This window comes from Crocuta crocuta, unplaced genomic scaffold, assembly GCF_008692635.1.
Source record: "Crocuta crocuta isolate KB4526 unplaced genomic scaffold, BGI_CrCroc_1.0 scaffold179, whole genome shotgun sequence".
Taxonomy (NCBI): Eukaryota; Metazoa; Chordata; class Mammalia; order Carnivora; family Hyaenidae; genus Crocuta; species Crocuta crocuta.
The window spans coordinates 1,534,855-1,549,321 of NW_027551568.1; the positions used below are offsets into that span (position 1 = coordinate 1,534,855).

Sequence of the window (14,467 nt, forward strand, 5' to 3'; positions counted from 1 at the left end):
TTTTTTTAAGTAGGCTCTACCCCCAACATGGGGTTTGAACTCAAAACCTGAAGATCAAAAGGCACATACTCTATCGATTGAGCCAGCCAGGCACCCCTTTCTGCCTTGTTTCGTTTAGGAATTCTTTATAAGTGACAAATATGAGTTTGCTGTTAGTTGGGTTTTTTGCCTTCTCAAAGGTTTGCCTTTTTGATTTATGTAAAGAGGTTCCTAATTTTAATAATTGAATTTATCAATTTGTTGAAGAAAATTTCCTATAAAAATGTGTTTCTGTATTCTGACAGTTACTGTTTTGCCTTCTGCAAGTAGGTCTGTAATCCATATGCATTGCCTTTTGTGTGTGGTTCTAGGAGGNTCTCCCTCTCTCTCTGACCCTCCCCTGCTCACGCTGTCTCTCTCTCTCTCCTAGAAATAAATAAAAATATTAAAAAAAAAAAAAGAAAAAGAAAACTTCTCCCTAGACACATGGTATTTTAGGAAGCTACTAAAAATGGTATTATAAAGTTTCCTTTTTTGTTGTTATTTGCTAATATAAAGAAATGCAATTGATTTTATCTATTGACTTTTTAAGTCTAGCAATTCTTAATCTGTAAGTCTTTTGGATTTCCCTATGCACAGAACAAATTTTGGTTCTTTTCTTTTCTTTCTTTCTTTCTTTTTTTTTTTTCCTTACCTTAACACCCTGGCTAAAGATATTTCAACACTGGCTGAATAAAAATGGTGACAGTCCTAGACATTCTTGTCTCATTCCAAATCTGAAGGAATCCTTTCAGACTTCGACCATTAAATAAGACCTCTGCAGTAGGTTTTGTTGCTGCTGTTCGTGTCCTTTACAGATTGGAGAAATTCCCCTTTGTTTCCTGTTGGTCTGCAAGTTTCATCATGAATCAATTATTGAATTTTAACACTTTACAGAAGGATAATTTTTCCCCTTTCATATGTTGAAGTGAAGAATTCCATTGGTTTTCTCCGTGTACCATCAGCGCAGAGCCCAACGCAGGGCTTGAACTCAAGAACCGTGAGATCATGTCCTGAGCCAAAACCGAGTCAGATGCTTAACCCACTGAGCCACCCAGTGGTCCCATGTTGCTTTTAATGTTAAACCAACTAAATGTTGTTGTTGTGACATTATCTTTTTGTATACTGACAGATTCTGTTTGCCAGTGTTTTATATATATGATTTTTCCACCTATTTTAAAAAAAATGTTAATGTTTATTTTTTAGAGGGGGGGGGAGGGACAGAGAGAGAGGGAGATAAACAATCTAAAGCAAGCTTCAGGCTCTCCATGAGCTGTCAGCACAGAGCTGACGCGGGGCTCAAACTTAGGAACCACAAGATCATAACCTGAGCCAAAATTGGACACTAAACTGACTGAACCACCCAGCCACCCCTGCATCTATTTTTATGAGTAAGATTGGTTTGTCTTTAAGTTTTATCTTGTACACATTCCTTAAAGGGTTTTGATATCAGAGTATTGTTATCTTTATAAAGTGAGTTGGGACCCCTTTTTTCTGTCCTCTAGAAGATTTTTCTTTTTTAATGTTTTATTTATTTTTGAGAGAGAGAGAGAGCATGAGCAAGGGAGGGGCAGAGAGAGAGAGGGAGACACAGAATCACAGCAGGCTCCAGGCTCTGAGCTGTCAGCGCAGAGCCTGACACAGGGCTCAAACCCAGGAACCGTGAGATCATGACCTGAGCTAAAGTTGGATGCTTAACCAACTGAGCCACCCAGGCGCCCCTAGAAGATTTTTTAATATTGGAGTTATTTCTTCCTTGCAAGTTTGGTTGTACTCTACAGTGAAGGTACCTAACCTAAAGTTCTTCAAAGTTTGTCAATCTGTCTAAAATTTTTACTCTTATTGGTATAAATTTGTTTGTAATATCTTAATGTTCTGTGGAATCTGTAGTGATGTCTCCTTTTTCATTTCTGATCTCAGTTATTTGTGTTTTCTGTCTTTTTAGATTAGTATCACCAGAGGTTTATTAGATCTTTCAGAGAACCAACTTTTAGCTTTGTGGATCCTTTCTCTTGTAAGTTTTTTTTCATTCATGATTGCTTCTTCTTTGAGTTTATTTTGCTGTCTTTCTAACTTACTAGTTTTCATCATTTCTTTTCCAGTAAATGCATTTAAGATTATACTTTTTAAACTACATCCTACACGTTTTGTTAGTATTTTACATTTAATTCAGCATATTTATCAAATTTTTTTTTTTTTAACTTTGAAACATTGGGGATTTTCTTTATTTTCTTTGTTGTTGCTACTGACTCTTTGAATTACTGCGTTATTGGTCAGAAAATACATTCTGTGTGTCCGTTCTTTGCTAATTCCTGAGACTGCTTTGAACCTGGCCTGCACAAAGCAGCTGGCCTTCCCTAGATAACCTGCCCTCACAGGTCTTGCCTGGGCTTTGGTTTCTCTATGAGGCTTTCAAATGTAGGCTTCAGTTTGTTTTATTTATTTATTTTTATGTAATGTTTATTTATCTTTGAGAGAGAGACAGAGTGTGAGTGGGGGAGGGGCAGAGAGAGAGGGAGACACAGAATTGGAAGCAGGCTCCAGGCCCTGAGGTGTCAGCACACAGAGCCAAATGCGGGTCTCAAACTCCCAAACTGCGAGATCATGACCTGAGCTGAAGTCAGACGTTTAACTGAGCCACCCAGGCACCCCAGCTTCAACTTTTCAAGAATCTCCTGTATTTTTTTCCCCTCTAGATTATTGTATTCCGTTCAGTTTGAACAAATAATTTTTTTGATACCTCTTTATTTAAAAATATGTTTTGTTTTGGTGGTTTTCAGTGGGAAATTTGGTGGAAATACTAGCCTGCCATTTATTGGAAACCTCTGCTCATATTTTCCATCCTTCTGCCCCCTTAGCTGGTGTAATAGGTGAGTGAAGGATTTGAGGGCACTTTTCGTGAGCATTTACAGTGTGTCAGCCTCAGCTCTGGCTACAGGGCATGACACAGTAATAGAGAAGACTTGCTCCTCTAAGAACTGAGTCCTTAAGGGGGAGGTTATTGAAAATCGTATTTGCTTAGACTGCTTTCCCTCATTGAATTTCAGAAGAGTAGTTCTTTTAAAGGCAGGTTGGTTTCTCTGAAATCTCTTTGGTCTGTTTCCGTGGTGTGCTTGTGAGTCACCCTGTTTGTGTTACACTCCACACCTGCCTGTTTCATTCATGAGACTGTGGAAAGGATCTGCTTAACTAAAGCTCCCTTGCAGGCAGGGACAGAGCCCATCCGTCTTAGGGGAATAGTCAAGGGCCTGAGGGGCACCTGGCGACTTCATAATCGTGTGTGAAGACAGAAGGGCTGGTCACCATAGCCAGGAACTGGGGAAAGGTGGTCCGTGGCACCGGAGGGGCTGCCCACCATGACCAGAACGTCAACGGCAGGCCTGTGTTCCTAGGCCTCCCGGCAGGGCTGCACTAACGGGGAGCTCGTCCCTGCGGGCTGCGTGCAGCAGTTGGGTCTAAAGAGCAGCGCTTCCGTGCCCAGCAGTGGAGGTGGCTGTTTTCCCCAGTGCAGCATATGATGCCAGTGGGGAGGTCGCCTGAAGCAAGCAGCTTGCTGAGCTCTTGGCTGTGTGAGCATTCTTAGAACTGCCAGGGGTCCACTTGCATGCAGAGGCCCCAGGCTGCTTGGCTCGTACCACTGTTTCCTGCAGCGTATTCCTGCAGCCCCAGGAGGTGCCCAGAATGCCAGGGGTCTCGTCTGCGGGTAGGAGGAGGGCTTGGTCAGGAGCCTGTGACATGGGTGTCCACATTCGCAGGTGTTCTGAGGCTCACCTGTGCTTCAGAAACTCAAAAGGGCCTTCCTGTGACCGGCCCGGAGCCTGTGCGCCCACCCCGGTGTGAAAGCAAGTGGCAGTGGGTGCCTGCTGTGGGTTGTTCACCCTCCAGACACCTCACTTGGCCCTCATCTGACCTGTGCTCCGTTCCACAGTCACGGAGGAGAAGCCATTCCCAAAGGGGAAGCAGGCTGTGCCAGGCTACTTGCCACAGTACTAACTTAGCTGTTCCGACCAGGGGATTGGGGTGTTGGTGTTTCATTTCTTTTAAAGGCCCCTCGACCAGATGAGAGGCCAGAACTGCCCTCCTCTCCCTCCAGACAAGCGCTGTGTGACCTGCAGGGCCATGGCCGTGAGGAAGGGCCGGTCCAGGGCGCTTGCAGACACCTTACAGCGTCCTGGAATGTGATGGGATTCGGCTGCTGGCTGCAGTGAGCACAGGCCTAGTGTCCCATGTCCCTCAGCCAGGCTGTGGTGCCATTGCTTTCTGCCCTTTGGGCAAGAAGCTTCATCTCTGAGCGTTCCTGTTGAGGATGGGGACACAGTCCTCACCAGTGAGGGGAGCTCCCTGGCCACTGTGTGTTCATGTCCCCAGTAGTCATGTAAGGAGCACCTGTCCTGAGCCTTGGACCAGGCAGCGGAATGTACCTCCCCGGGGCTCAGGTTAGGCCTGAGCTTGGCACTGCTTGGAAGTGAGCTTGGTCTGAGTCACGAGAGCCTCTGGAGACCCAGTTCCCACACACTGGTCTCCGGGGAGCCAGCGGCGCCATAGTCCTTCTGGGTGTGTCCACACTTCATCAAATGCCAAGACCCATCTTGGCAGTGCTGTAGAGCTGGGATCGCCCCTGCCCACAGCCGACTTCCTTCTGTTCCTGGCTAAATTCAGAGCTCCCTTCTCTAGGCTTCATGGGGACGGCATCTCCTGTCAGCCCAAGCTTTTTTCCTAGTAAATATTCCAGTGATGAGATCGACAGGCCTCCACTTGCGTGGTCCCACAGTCCAGCCTCCTCTGGGGGGCGGGGGGTACCTTCCGTGCTAGTGTGGGTTGCCTTCTCATCCACAGAATGAGCATCTTTATGCTTAGACCCTCCTCCTTCCTGGATGGCCTCTTGTACCTGTCGGGGTTCGGGTTGGGAAACTGAATCCACTCTACTTCTAAAGCAGAAATGGATTGTAATACACGGGAGGAGACACTTCTTGGTGTTGAATGGGCTGGAGGAGCAGGTCTCCAGGAATAACCCCGGACATCTCGGCCTCGACCCACCACGGGACTGTTACCTCCGCCCAGGCACAGGGGCAGGAGATGGGAGCCATCACCTGCACTGGTCGTTTCCTTGGGTTCAAGCAACCACTACGGCAGCCCCTTGCGGAGAGGAGGGGCCTGGGCCAGGACTGCCTGTTGATACTGCTAGCTGCGTCCGGCAGCTGAAATGCGTGCTGTCTCACTGTGGAACCTGGTTCGTGTCCCGAATCCCTGCCACGGGGAGTTGGGACAGAGCGAGCTTCTGGCTTCTGCAGAGCGGGACAGCGCACCCTGTGGCATGGCGTTGGCCGCCGACAGGCGGGCAGCAGGGCTTTCCTGAAGTAGGTGACGGCCTGTGACGATCAGGGGAAGAGGTGTGCCCCTGGGGACACTGTAGATAGGCAGGAATAGGCACTCCAAGAGGGTTGAAGCCGTGGATATGAGGCTGTCGCGGAGCAGTGATCCTGGCGTGGGTTCTGGGTAGTGCGAGGGCGGCCTCCGGCTGGAGAAGCCCGAGTTGGGTCCCTGCCATGCCCCTCGCCAGTCCCTGCATGCCCTGCTCCGTGTGATTACTTGATGATCTCCCATGATGAGCACCGCACACCCTCCTCCCAGTAAAGGCGCGTGGAGTAGGATGCTTGTCACCGGCCCCGCCGGACAGGGAGAGCGTGCGGGCCTAGCCCCGGGCTCCGTGTCCGTGCCGAGCGGGGGGCGCTGCTGCCTCTGTTCCTCAGAAGAGGAAGCCGGCAGCTCCCACACGGTAAGTACCTTCCAGGTCACAGGCTGGCAACTCCCACTCCCTCGGCATGTGGGGGACCAAAGCACACAGTGCGCCAGCTGCCGGGAGGTGGGTGCACCCAGGATGCACCTTTCCGTGCCATGGGGTGGGGAGGCTTTACCGGTCCCTTGAGGATTTTGCATTTGAAATAAGAAATGGTGTTATTTTATCATTTAAGATAAGCTTTCTTTTTAAATATACAGAGTATCTTATGTCATTACTGATTTTCTTTTTCCCTTTTGTTTTTCTCCATTTTCATAGATTGTTGATGGTAAGTGGTTTCGTCTCTCTTTCCTTGGGTTTGGATGCAAAGCTGATGAGGGTGCGGGGTGTAATGTCGAAGGCTGTGCCAGGCAGGGAGGCCCCGGTGGTCAGTGCTCAGCTCACCGAGGAGACCGTACCCCTAGTGCGGAGCTATGGTCCCATCGGGGTTTAGAGGAGAACGCTGACCATCTTAGACTCCCCACAGCTCAGGCACCTGCTGCTGGCAGAGATGGGGCTCCTCCTGGGAAGACTGGAGGGTGGCCTCTGCATAGCCAGGCAGGATCTTGTGGGTGTGGCTGCTGTGCCTCTCTGGTCTGGGACTGGCCTTTCCCAGTGGGAAGAGGGCGGTGAGGTGACAGGGCTGGCGACCCTGCCCTGAGCGTGGACTCTCCTCCCTTAGAAAGGAGGCGGCCAAGGAGGAACCCAAGGCGGCCACGCCAGGACCACGGCGACAGCTGTGTGGTGAGCAGTGATGACGAGGAGCTGTCCAGGGACAGAGATGTGTATGTGACCACCCACACCTCCAGACATGCCAGGGAGGAGGCAGCCACGGGACTCCGGTACCAGCACCCCCACCACTCTGCTCCCTCACTAGAAGCCTCTGGCCCCGTGGGTCCCCTCGTCCCCTGGAGGGGGGATCGGCAGGGCGTTAGGAATACTGGACCTTCCCCACGTCCTATGAGCCTGTCGCTCAAGAAGGTCACCTTGGAGCAGCTGCCCAGCAGCTGGGGACCGGTGGGGCTGGATTCAGAGATGGCTCGGCCATTCCTGGATGGACGAGGGGGTGTCCGGCACGGGCAGGGTGGGTGTGGGCAGCCCCAGGCCAGTGGCACTTCCTCCACCACCTGCCGTGAAGACGGGCCCAGCGGCTCCCCGTGTCCTGCAGCAGGAATGCTCGCAGGAGCTGGGCACAGCCCTGCCCCAGACACCGCACAGGCCTGGGTTGGGGAGGACAGGGCACCTTCTCGAGTCCCCCTCTCGCCTCCCCGCTGCGCCCCGTAGAGCAGCTGGCCTTCCTGGAGGTCTCCTGGCGCCTGTGCTCAGGGGAGATCCCGGCTGCTTCTGGGAGGCCACTGTGAGTGAGAGTGAGAGTGAGAGAGTGTCGGGGTTGCGGGGGGCTGACACGAAGCCCTGTGATTGTAGGCCCTCTGGAACTGTCAGCTGTCCCATCTGCATGGACGGGTACTCTGAGGTAAGCAGGCTCCACTGGGCTTCCCGCCTCCTGATGTCCACGCTGCTTCAATGAAGGAAGTCGATGGAGAGGATCTTCTCATTAAGTGGGATCTGACACCTCTGTCCTGCAGTCAGGCGTGGCTGGCGCATGGCCTGTCACACCTGTGTGGGGACAATGTGCCAGCTTCTCTTTGGGCACTGCACCCTTCAGCCCTGGCCCCCGTGTGAGCGCACGGCCCCGTGTCTTTCCCGTCCCAGCCCAAGCAGAGGCCCTGGGGCTCCCTGCGGTCCCCACACCACCCGGCGCCGCCCCGTGTTGCCCACACGGCACCCCCGGGCCTCAGCAGGCCTGTGGGTTCAGGCACCTGGGGTCCCTGCAACCCTTGGGTGCCTGCTGCCGGGAGAGTGGCTCCCATCTCTGCTCTCAGCCTTAGAGACCCCGTCGTTGTTGCCTGACACTGCAGAGCCGCCCGGCCCTTCCTCCCTCGTCACGGCAGAAGTGGGCTCTCTGCCTCCCTGGGACTGGGGCACACGTGAAGGCTGTTCCTCCTTATGTTTTCTAGATTGTACAGAACGGACGGCTCATCGTTTCTACGGAATGCGGCCATGTCTTTTGTAGCCAGTGCCTCCGTGACTCCCTTAAGAATGCTAACACTTGCCCGACTTGCAGGAAAAAGATCAGCCACAAACGATACCACCCCATTTATATATGAAGCGTGGGGAGTTTTGGGGAGAGGCAGACGGACAGACAGCCAGGCTAGGTCCTCCACAAAGCCGTTCGTGGCTTCTCTGCCTCAATTTCCTGAGCTCAAAAAGACTGTTTCAGAGCCAACATCTGATACGTAAACTGCTCTTTTGTTTCAAACCTGCTCTTAGACCCTTTCGTTACCTCCAGTTCACTGTGGTGGGGCTGGAGCCAGGCCCAGGCTGGGGTCCCCACCCCTGCCCCTCTGGGCGCTCCGCTTCCAGGGTCGGAGAGAGGGAGTTAGGCACATCGGAACTGAGAATCGTGGTTCCAGCGTCTTTCTGGAACCTGCACGTTTGCCAAGAAATTTTCCCCATTTGGGAAGTCCGCCCCAGCTTCCTCATGGGGGTGTCATCAAGAGGCCGGCCCCGCTCTCCCGGGCAGGCTGCAGCGTCCCTGGCATCAGCCCGCCTCAGTGACCAAGCCAGAAGAGATCCACCCGGCCCGAGGACCGCGGGCGTGAGCACGGCCCTGGAAAGACCCAGCATGGGGCTTTCTTCTTCCCTTGCAAGTCCAGGGTCACCCATGACCCCCCAGCACCTCAGCAGTGACGAGCGGGATTGCTGCAGATCAGGGGACTCTACAGGGCGACTCCCAGCTTCCTAAGAACGAAATGTGCAATAAAGCCTGTTCCCTGCCCACTTCTCGGCAGCACAGGAGATGTAGCACTGTTAGCGTCCCCTCAGAGGCCTCGTGTTGCCCGTGGAGCAGTGCCTGTCACATCCCGTCCTATTCGCCACCTGCTCTCAGGAACTTAACCCGTGCCCCAGAGTTTTTCACCTGGCGCAGGCCGTGCCGGGTGTAAGGCAGACGTGTGGTTGGGTGTCCTCGCTTCCGATCAGATCTGCCCTGCGTTCACCACAGGCCCTCCGGTCCTCAGTTCCCGCTGCCTAACGTCTACCCGAGCGTAAAGACAGCCGGTGGCAGTATCTCTGGCCTTACCAGCCACCCGTATCCCTGCTGTTATTCAAGTCACGGCTCCCCTGAGTTTCAAAGAGTTTGGCCCACCTGATACTCGCTGGGCTCCGCCTTGGCTTTCACCCACACCCGCGCACCGGCTGACATTCATTTCAGAAGCTGCTCGTCTGGCCTTTTGGGCTTTTGACTGCTCCATAGGTTTGGTTGGCAAAGTATGGTGGCCTCTCTCCCCAACGGACCCAGGTAACAAGCTCTGCTCCGCTCCCTCGGTGTGAACGTCTTGGTCCCCGAGGAGACAACAGGGTGACCTGACTGCCCCTCGCAGCACGGGGTCTGGGGGTGGCCAGCAGGGGAGCGACCTTGCCCAGTCCGCCCGCCTCGGCCTCTGCGCCCTCCTTAGAGGGCTTCTAGCCAAACCACCAGCCTCTTCGTGTGAAACAGCTGCAAGGTGGGGAAGGGGCCTCCTCTGGCTTTGCTAGCAATAACTGACCTTCAGTTTACTCTTCTGAAGGAGCAGGGACTCGGCACGGAATTCACTTTAAACGGGGCTGAAGGAGTGTCCCTCCTCTATGTGAAAAGAAGTTTGTTTTATTCTTCATTCTGACTTTTAACTGTTTGGCCCACTTCCAGTTAATTTGGATGAAAGTAATAATTTTCTACTTGGAGTCAAGGAGGGCGGGACGTCCATTCTCATCGGCCTGATGCTGGGCATGTCTGCCCTCTGGTTGAACATCATTGCCTTTAAGTTCCTCTGGGCTTCATGGAAACTTTTGTTCTGCTCCAGCAGTACCCAGACTTCAGAACCCAGGACGACCATGCAGCCCACATCTCCTTTAAGTTTTGTGCTTAAGGACAGATGGTTGATCAATAGGTTGTATTCCTTCATTCTAAATTGGGGAAAAAGTGTTTTGTTTCTACTATTCAGAAATTGCAAAATAGGTTGGTAAGAAAAAGAGTCGTTTTCCTTTCTTCATTGTACATAGTTCGGACCTTTCTTTGTTACACGTAAACTATACCCACGCACATCAGTCTGTTTTGGACTCCTCTAGTGTTACAGATGGAAATAAAATCATTCATTTGAACCAGATCTCTTTAGTGCATTCATTTGCTCCATCCCAGAGATGGATTTTCTCCCCCTTTGCCCAAGATGTGTGATTCCTGTCTGCCTCAAGTTTAGCCCATTTTGTCTGTGTGCAGGAAAGTTGCTTCTGTGGCTACCGCTCCAGAGACCAGCAGGCCAGAGGTCATTTCCGGGAGTGGAAACACAAGCCCAGGCCCTGGCGTCCTTGACCAAGCAGGATTCATCTCTCCAAGAAGCGAGGCTGGCTGTGGGGCTGCCTGGCCAGCGGCCAGCTCAGGGGAAGAGTTCTGAGCAGTGTGGACTCAGATGGACCTGGGATTCTGACCGTCCCTTCCTGGGCCCCCCGCCCCCCCCCCACCACACAGATACAGAATTTATCTTCCACACCAGGGTGGGGGTCCCGGGAGGGCATGGCATGCTAGTGGGTGCCCTAGGTGATCAGTGCCAGAAAGGTGGCACAAGGGCGTGAGTAGGCTCCTTGTTCCTGGGCGCTCGGTGGTGGCAGAGGTCGCCTCCGCCTTTCTCCATGGCTACTGAGGGGGCCCAGAGGTGGAGCTTCTAGGCACGTGATTGATCTAAATTTCAGAGCCCACCCTCAGCTGGGGACCAGTGAGATCAGAGGTAAATGAACTTGCTCAAACCCTCCGTGTACATTGTCACGCCCAAGTATTGCACTTGGCACTTGTGGGTATTGAGAACCCTATGGATACTGCTGCCCTTCTGGGATGTATGTTGCTTGAGGGAGACTCGCCTCAAGCCAGTGAAAAGGCAAAACTTGGAGGTCAGGTCCAGGAGTCCCCGGAGAGCAAGAAGGGACACTGAGCTGCAGGCTTCAAGGTTCGAAAACATTCTAGGGAAAGGGGAGGTAATGCATATTCCTTTTCAGTGTACACCAGGGTGTACTAACTTCGCATTTCTTGGATAAATCCATCTTATTCATGATATTTTGTCTTTCTGTTTTGCCAATATTTGGCTTATAGTTTCTTAAAATCCATGTTCTGTGTTACAATGACCTACCATTTTCTTACACAGACTTGCCAGGTTTTGGTTTCAAATTAAGGTTAGTTCCTACAGAGAGACTAGAGTATTCTCTGTACCCTGATTTTTAATTACTCCTTGACTGAAGTGGAGCTCATAAATACTATCTGTGAACTGTTTTCATTGAGGAAAGATTTTAAAATACTGATGTGTTTTTCATATGTTTGAGAAATATTCACATTTTTGCCAGTTTTGTTAAGTGACAGGTTTCTGGGAATTCATATATTTCATCTCTACAAGTTTTTGGCATAAGGGTGTTCATAGTATCCTCTTAGAAGCTAATTAGTCTCTGCAGTTTTTTTATCATTAGTATATACACCTTCCCTTTTATTTTTAATCAGAGATTTGTCAGCTTATGTCCTGTATATGTTAATTCCAGTATCCAAAGCCTGTGGGTTTGGTTCTGAAGTCTTATTCTTACTGGCTCTCACTACTGACTTCTTTGTGTGTCTTGTGAACTTTTTCTCCCTTATTTTGAGCCCATGTAAATTGATAACACAGTCTGAAATTCTTTGAGAACTGGATTGAAAGTGGGCTGCTCCAGAAAGTATTCGCCTTTACTTTTATGAGGTATCTAAGGTCGTTAACTAACACAAGGCCATTTGCTAATACAGGTCCTTTCTATTTCTCCTCTACGCTGTGGAATATAGCACACAAAAAAAGCCCACTTCACTGAATTACCTCAAAAGTACAGCTCAGTGAGTTACCATCAGATGCCCACGAAACAACCAGCCACGACAAGAAACAATGTTGTCTGCACTTTAGAAGCCACTGCTTGTCCTTCCTCCCAGTCAGTACACGCAGCCTTCTCTCCCAGGGGAGTCGCTATACTGACTTTGATGGCAAGGACTGCTTTGACTGTAATTATAGTTTAATTACCAAAACATGCAACCTTAATCACACAATTTTGTTGTTCTTAGAGCTTCTGACGGCTGAGACTATTTGCCAGGCACTGGGTTGGAGGCTCCTGCTCGGTGTTCCCCTTGTGAACTGCACTCATGTCGTATAAGTTACCCGTTCTGTTTGCTCTGTGGTGTTTCTGCAGACGAGTATGCTTCGGCTTATCTAGTCTTTCAGTCATTTCAGTATTTGGGCTGTTAGCCCAGAGTGAACATTCTGTATGCCTTTGGGTGCAATTTTCCTCCCAAACCTTTTGGGCATATATTCACATGTAGAATTACTGGCTTATAGGATATGAACATTTCAGGAAAACCCACAAATAAGTGGAAATTAAACAACACACTTTTAAACAGCTGGTGGGGTCAAAGAAGAAATCACAAAGGACATGTAAACATACTTGGAGAAGAAAGGAAATGAGACCTTAACAAAACTTAAGGGATGTGGTGAAAGCAGTGCCCAGGGAGGTGTTTAGAGCTATAAATGTATACATTAAAATAGAAGGTCAAATCAATAGCTTAACAGTATGTCTTAAAGAACGAGGAGGAGAAGAGCAAACTAAACCTAAAACTAGAAGAAAGGCAATAACCAAGATTAAAGCAGAGATAAAGGAACTTGCCAATAGAAGACAGAAAATCAAGGACACCAGAAGTTGTTTCTTTGAGAAGATCAATGACGTTGACAAATGTTTAGCTAGACAAAAGAACAAAATCACTAAAATCAGCAATGAAAGAGAGGACATAAGACTAATAACATCTATCAACAAGTTGGATAACGTAAATGAAATGGATAAATTCCTAGAAATACAAAGTACCACCACGGACTCCAAATAGAAAATAAGAGTGGGCCTGTGCAAAGTGAGATTGACGCAGTGTTGAAAACCCCAACAAAGAAAAGGGCAAGACCAGATGTCTTCACTAGTAAATTCTATCAGACACATAAAAGAGATTACTACTCTTCTTCGGATTCTTCCAAAAATTGAAGAAAACACCTCCTAATTCATTCTACGAGGTCAGAATTATCCTGATACCAAACCTACACAGACACTACAGGAAAAGAAAACTACAGTGTAATATCTCTTAGGAATATGGATGCAGAAATCTTTTTTTTTTTTTTTTTTTTTTTGGGAGAGAGAAAGCACAAGTTGGGGAGGGGCAGAGGAATCCCAAGCAGACTCCACATAGTCAGTGCAGAGCCTGATGTAGGGCTCAAACTCATGAAGCCACGAGATCCTGACCTGAGCAGAAACAAAGACGCTGAACCGACTGAGCCACCCAGGCGCCCCTGGATGCAGAAATCGTAAACAGAAAAAAAAAAAAAAAGAAATTGTAAACAGATGGCCAACACACTGAATTTAGGGGCATACTAAAAGCATTACATACCATAACCAGGTGGGCCTTTCCTCAGGAATGCAAGAGGGGCTCAACCTATGGAAATCAATAGATTAGGAAAGAAAAGATAACATATGAGCACCTCAACTGAGGCCAACACCCTCTCGTAAAAATACTCAACAAACCAGGAACAGGAGGAAAGTACCTCAAGATAATAAAGACCATATATGAAAAGGCCACAGCAAAGATACTCAATGATAAGACCAAGCTTTTCCCCGGGCGCCTGGGTGGCTCAGTCAGTTAAGCGACTGACTTCGACTGAGGTCACGATCTCGTGGTTCGTGGGTTCGAGCCCCGCGTCGGGCTCTATGCTGACAGCCAGCTCAGAGCCTGGAGCCTGTTTCAGATTCTGTGTCTCCCTCTCTCTCTGACCCTCCCCTGCTCATGCTCTTTCTCAGAAATAAATAAAACATTAAAAAAAAAAAAAAGACCAAGCTTTTCCCCTAAGATCAGGAACAAGACAAGGATGCTTAATTTCATTGCTATCCAACATCATGCTGGAAGCTCTAGCTAAAACGATTAGGCAAGAAAGAACAGGCATCCACATTGGAAATGAGGAAGGAAAAGTATCTGCACATGGCATGGCAGTAGAAAACTACTAAAGAATCCACAATACACATAAACTATCAGAGCTTATACACAAATTCAGCAAAGTTGTAGGATATAAATTCACAAATTAGTGAATATACTGATCAATTAATAAGAAAAGGAAATTAAAACCATTCCATTTCATAGCACCAAAAAGAAATCCTTTCAAATAAACTAGGTACAAAATGTGTACACTGAAATATTGTTAAAAGAAACCAGTACAAAACCTTGCTGAAAGAAAGAAATTGAAGTAGAAAGATATCATATGCTCATGGGTTGGGAGACTTTAGATTGTTACAAAGGCAATACTATCCAAAACAATACACAGAATCAATGCAATCCTGAGACACCAATGGCATTTTTTATAGAAATGGAAAAGTCCATCCTAAAATATGTATGGATTTCACAGGACACATGATAGCTAAAACGATTTGAAAAAGAGCAAAGTTGGAAGACTTCCCAATTTGAAAACATACAAAGGCACAGGAATTAACCAGTATGGTGCTGGCATAAGGATAAATAAATAGATAAATGGAATAAAATCGAGAGCCCAGAAATGA

General features: G+C 49.0%; 1 protein-coding gene across 4 annotated transcripts in view; it reads left to right on the top strand.

Annotated features, from left to right (window-relative positions):
• The window catches only part of RNF4 (ring finger protein 4), a 28,690-nt gene extending 18,691 nt beyond the window's left edge, over positions 1 to 9,999 (top strand). For 3 of the 4 annotated variants that reach the window (XM_077750474.1, XM_077750475.1, XM_077750476.1), the window contains exons 5-8: positions 6,074 to 6,083; positions 6,477 to 6,636; positions 7,220 to 7,268; positions 7,813 to 9,999. In XM_077750474.1, coding sequence (XP_077606600.1) covers positions 6,074 to 6,083; positions 6,477 to 6,636; positions 7,220 to 7,268; positions 7,813 to 7,962 — 369 coding nt within the window. In that variant the 3' untranslated portion in view covers positions 7,963 to 9,999. Of the gene's footprint in view, positions 1 to 1,963; positions 6,637 to 7,219; positions 7,269 to 7,812 lie in introns of those variants that run through there. The other variant, XM_077750477.1, reaches the window with a different exon arrangement.
• The last annotated feature ends 4,468 nt before the right edge of the window (positions 10,000 to 14,467 follow it).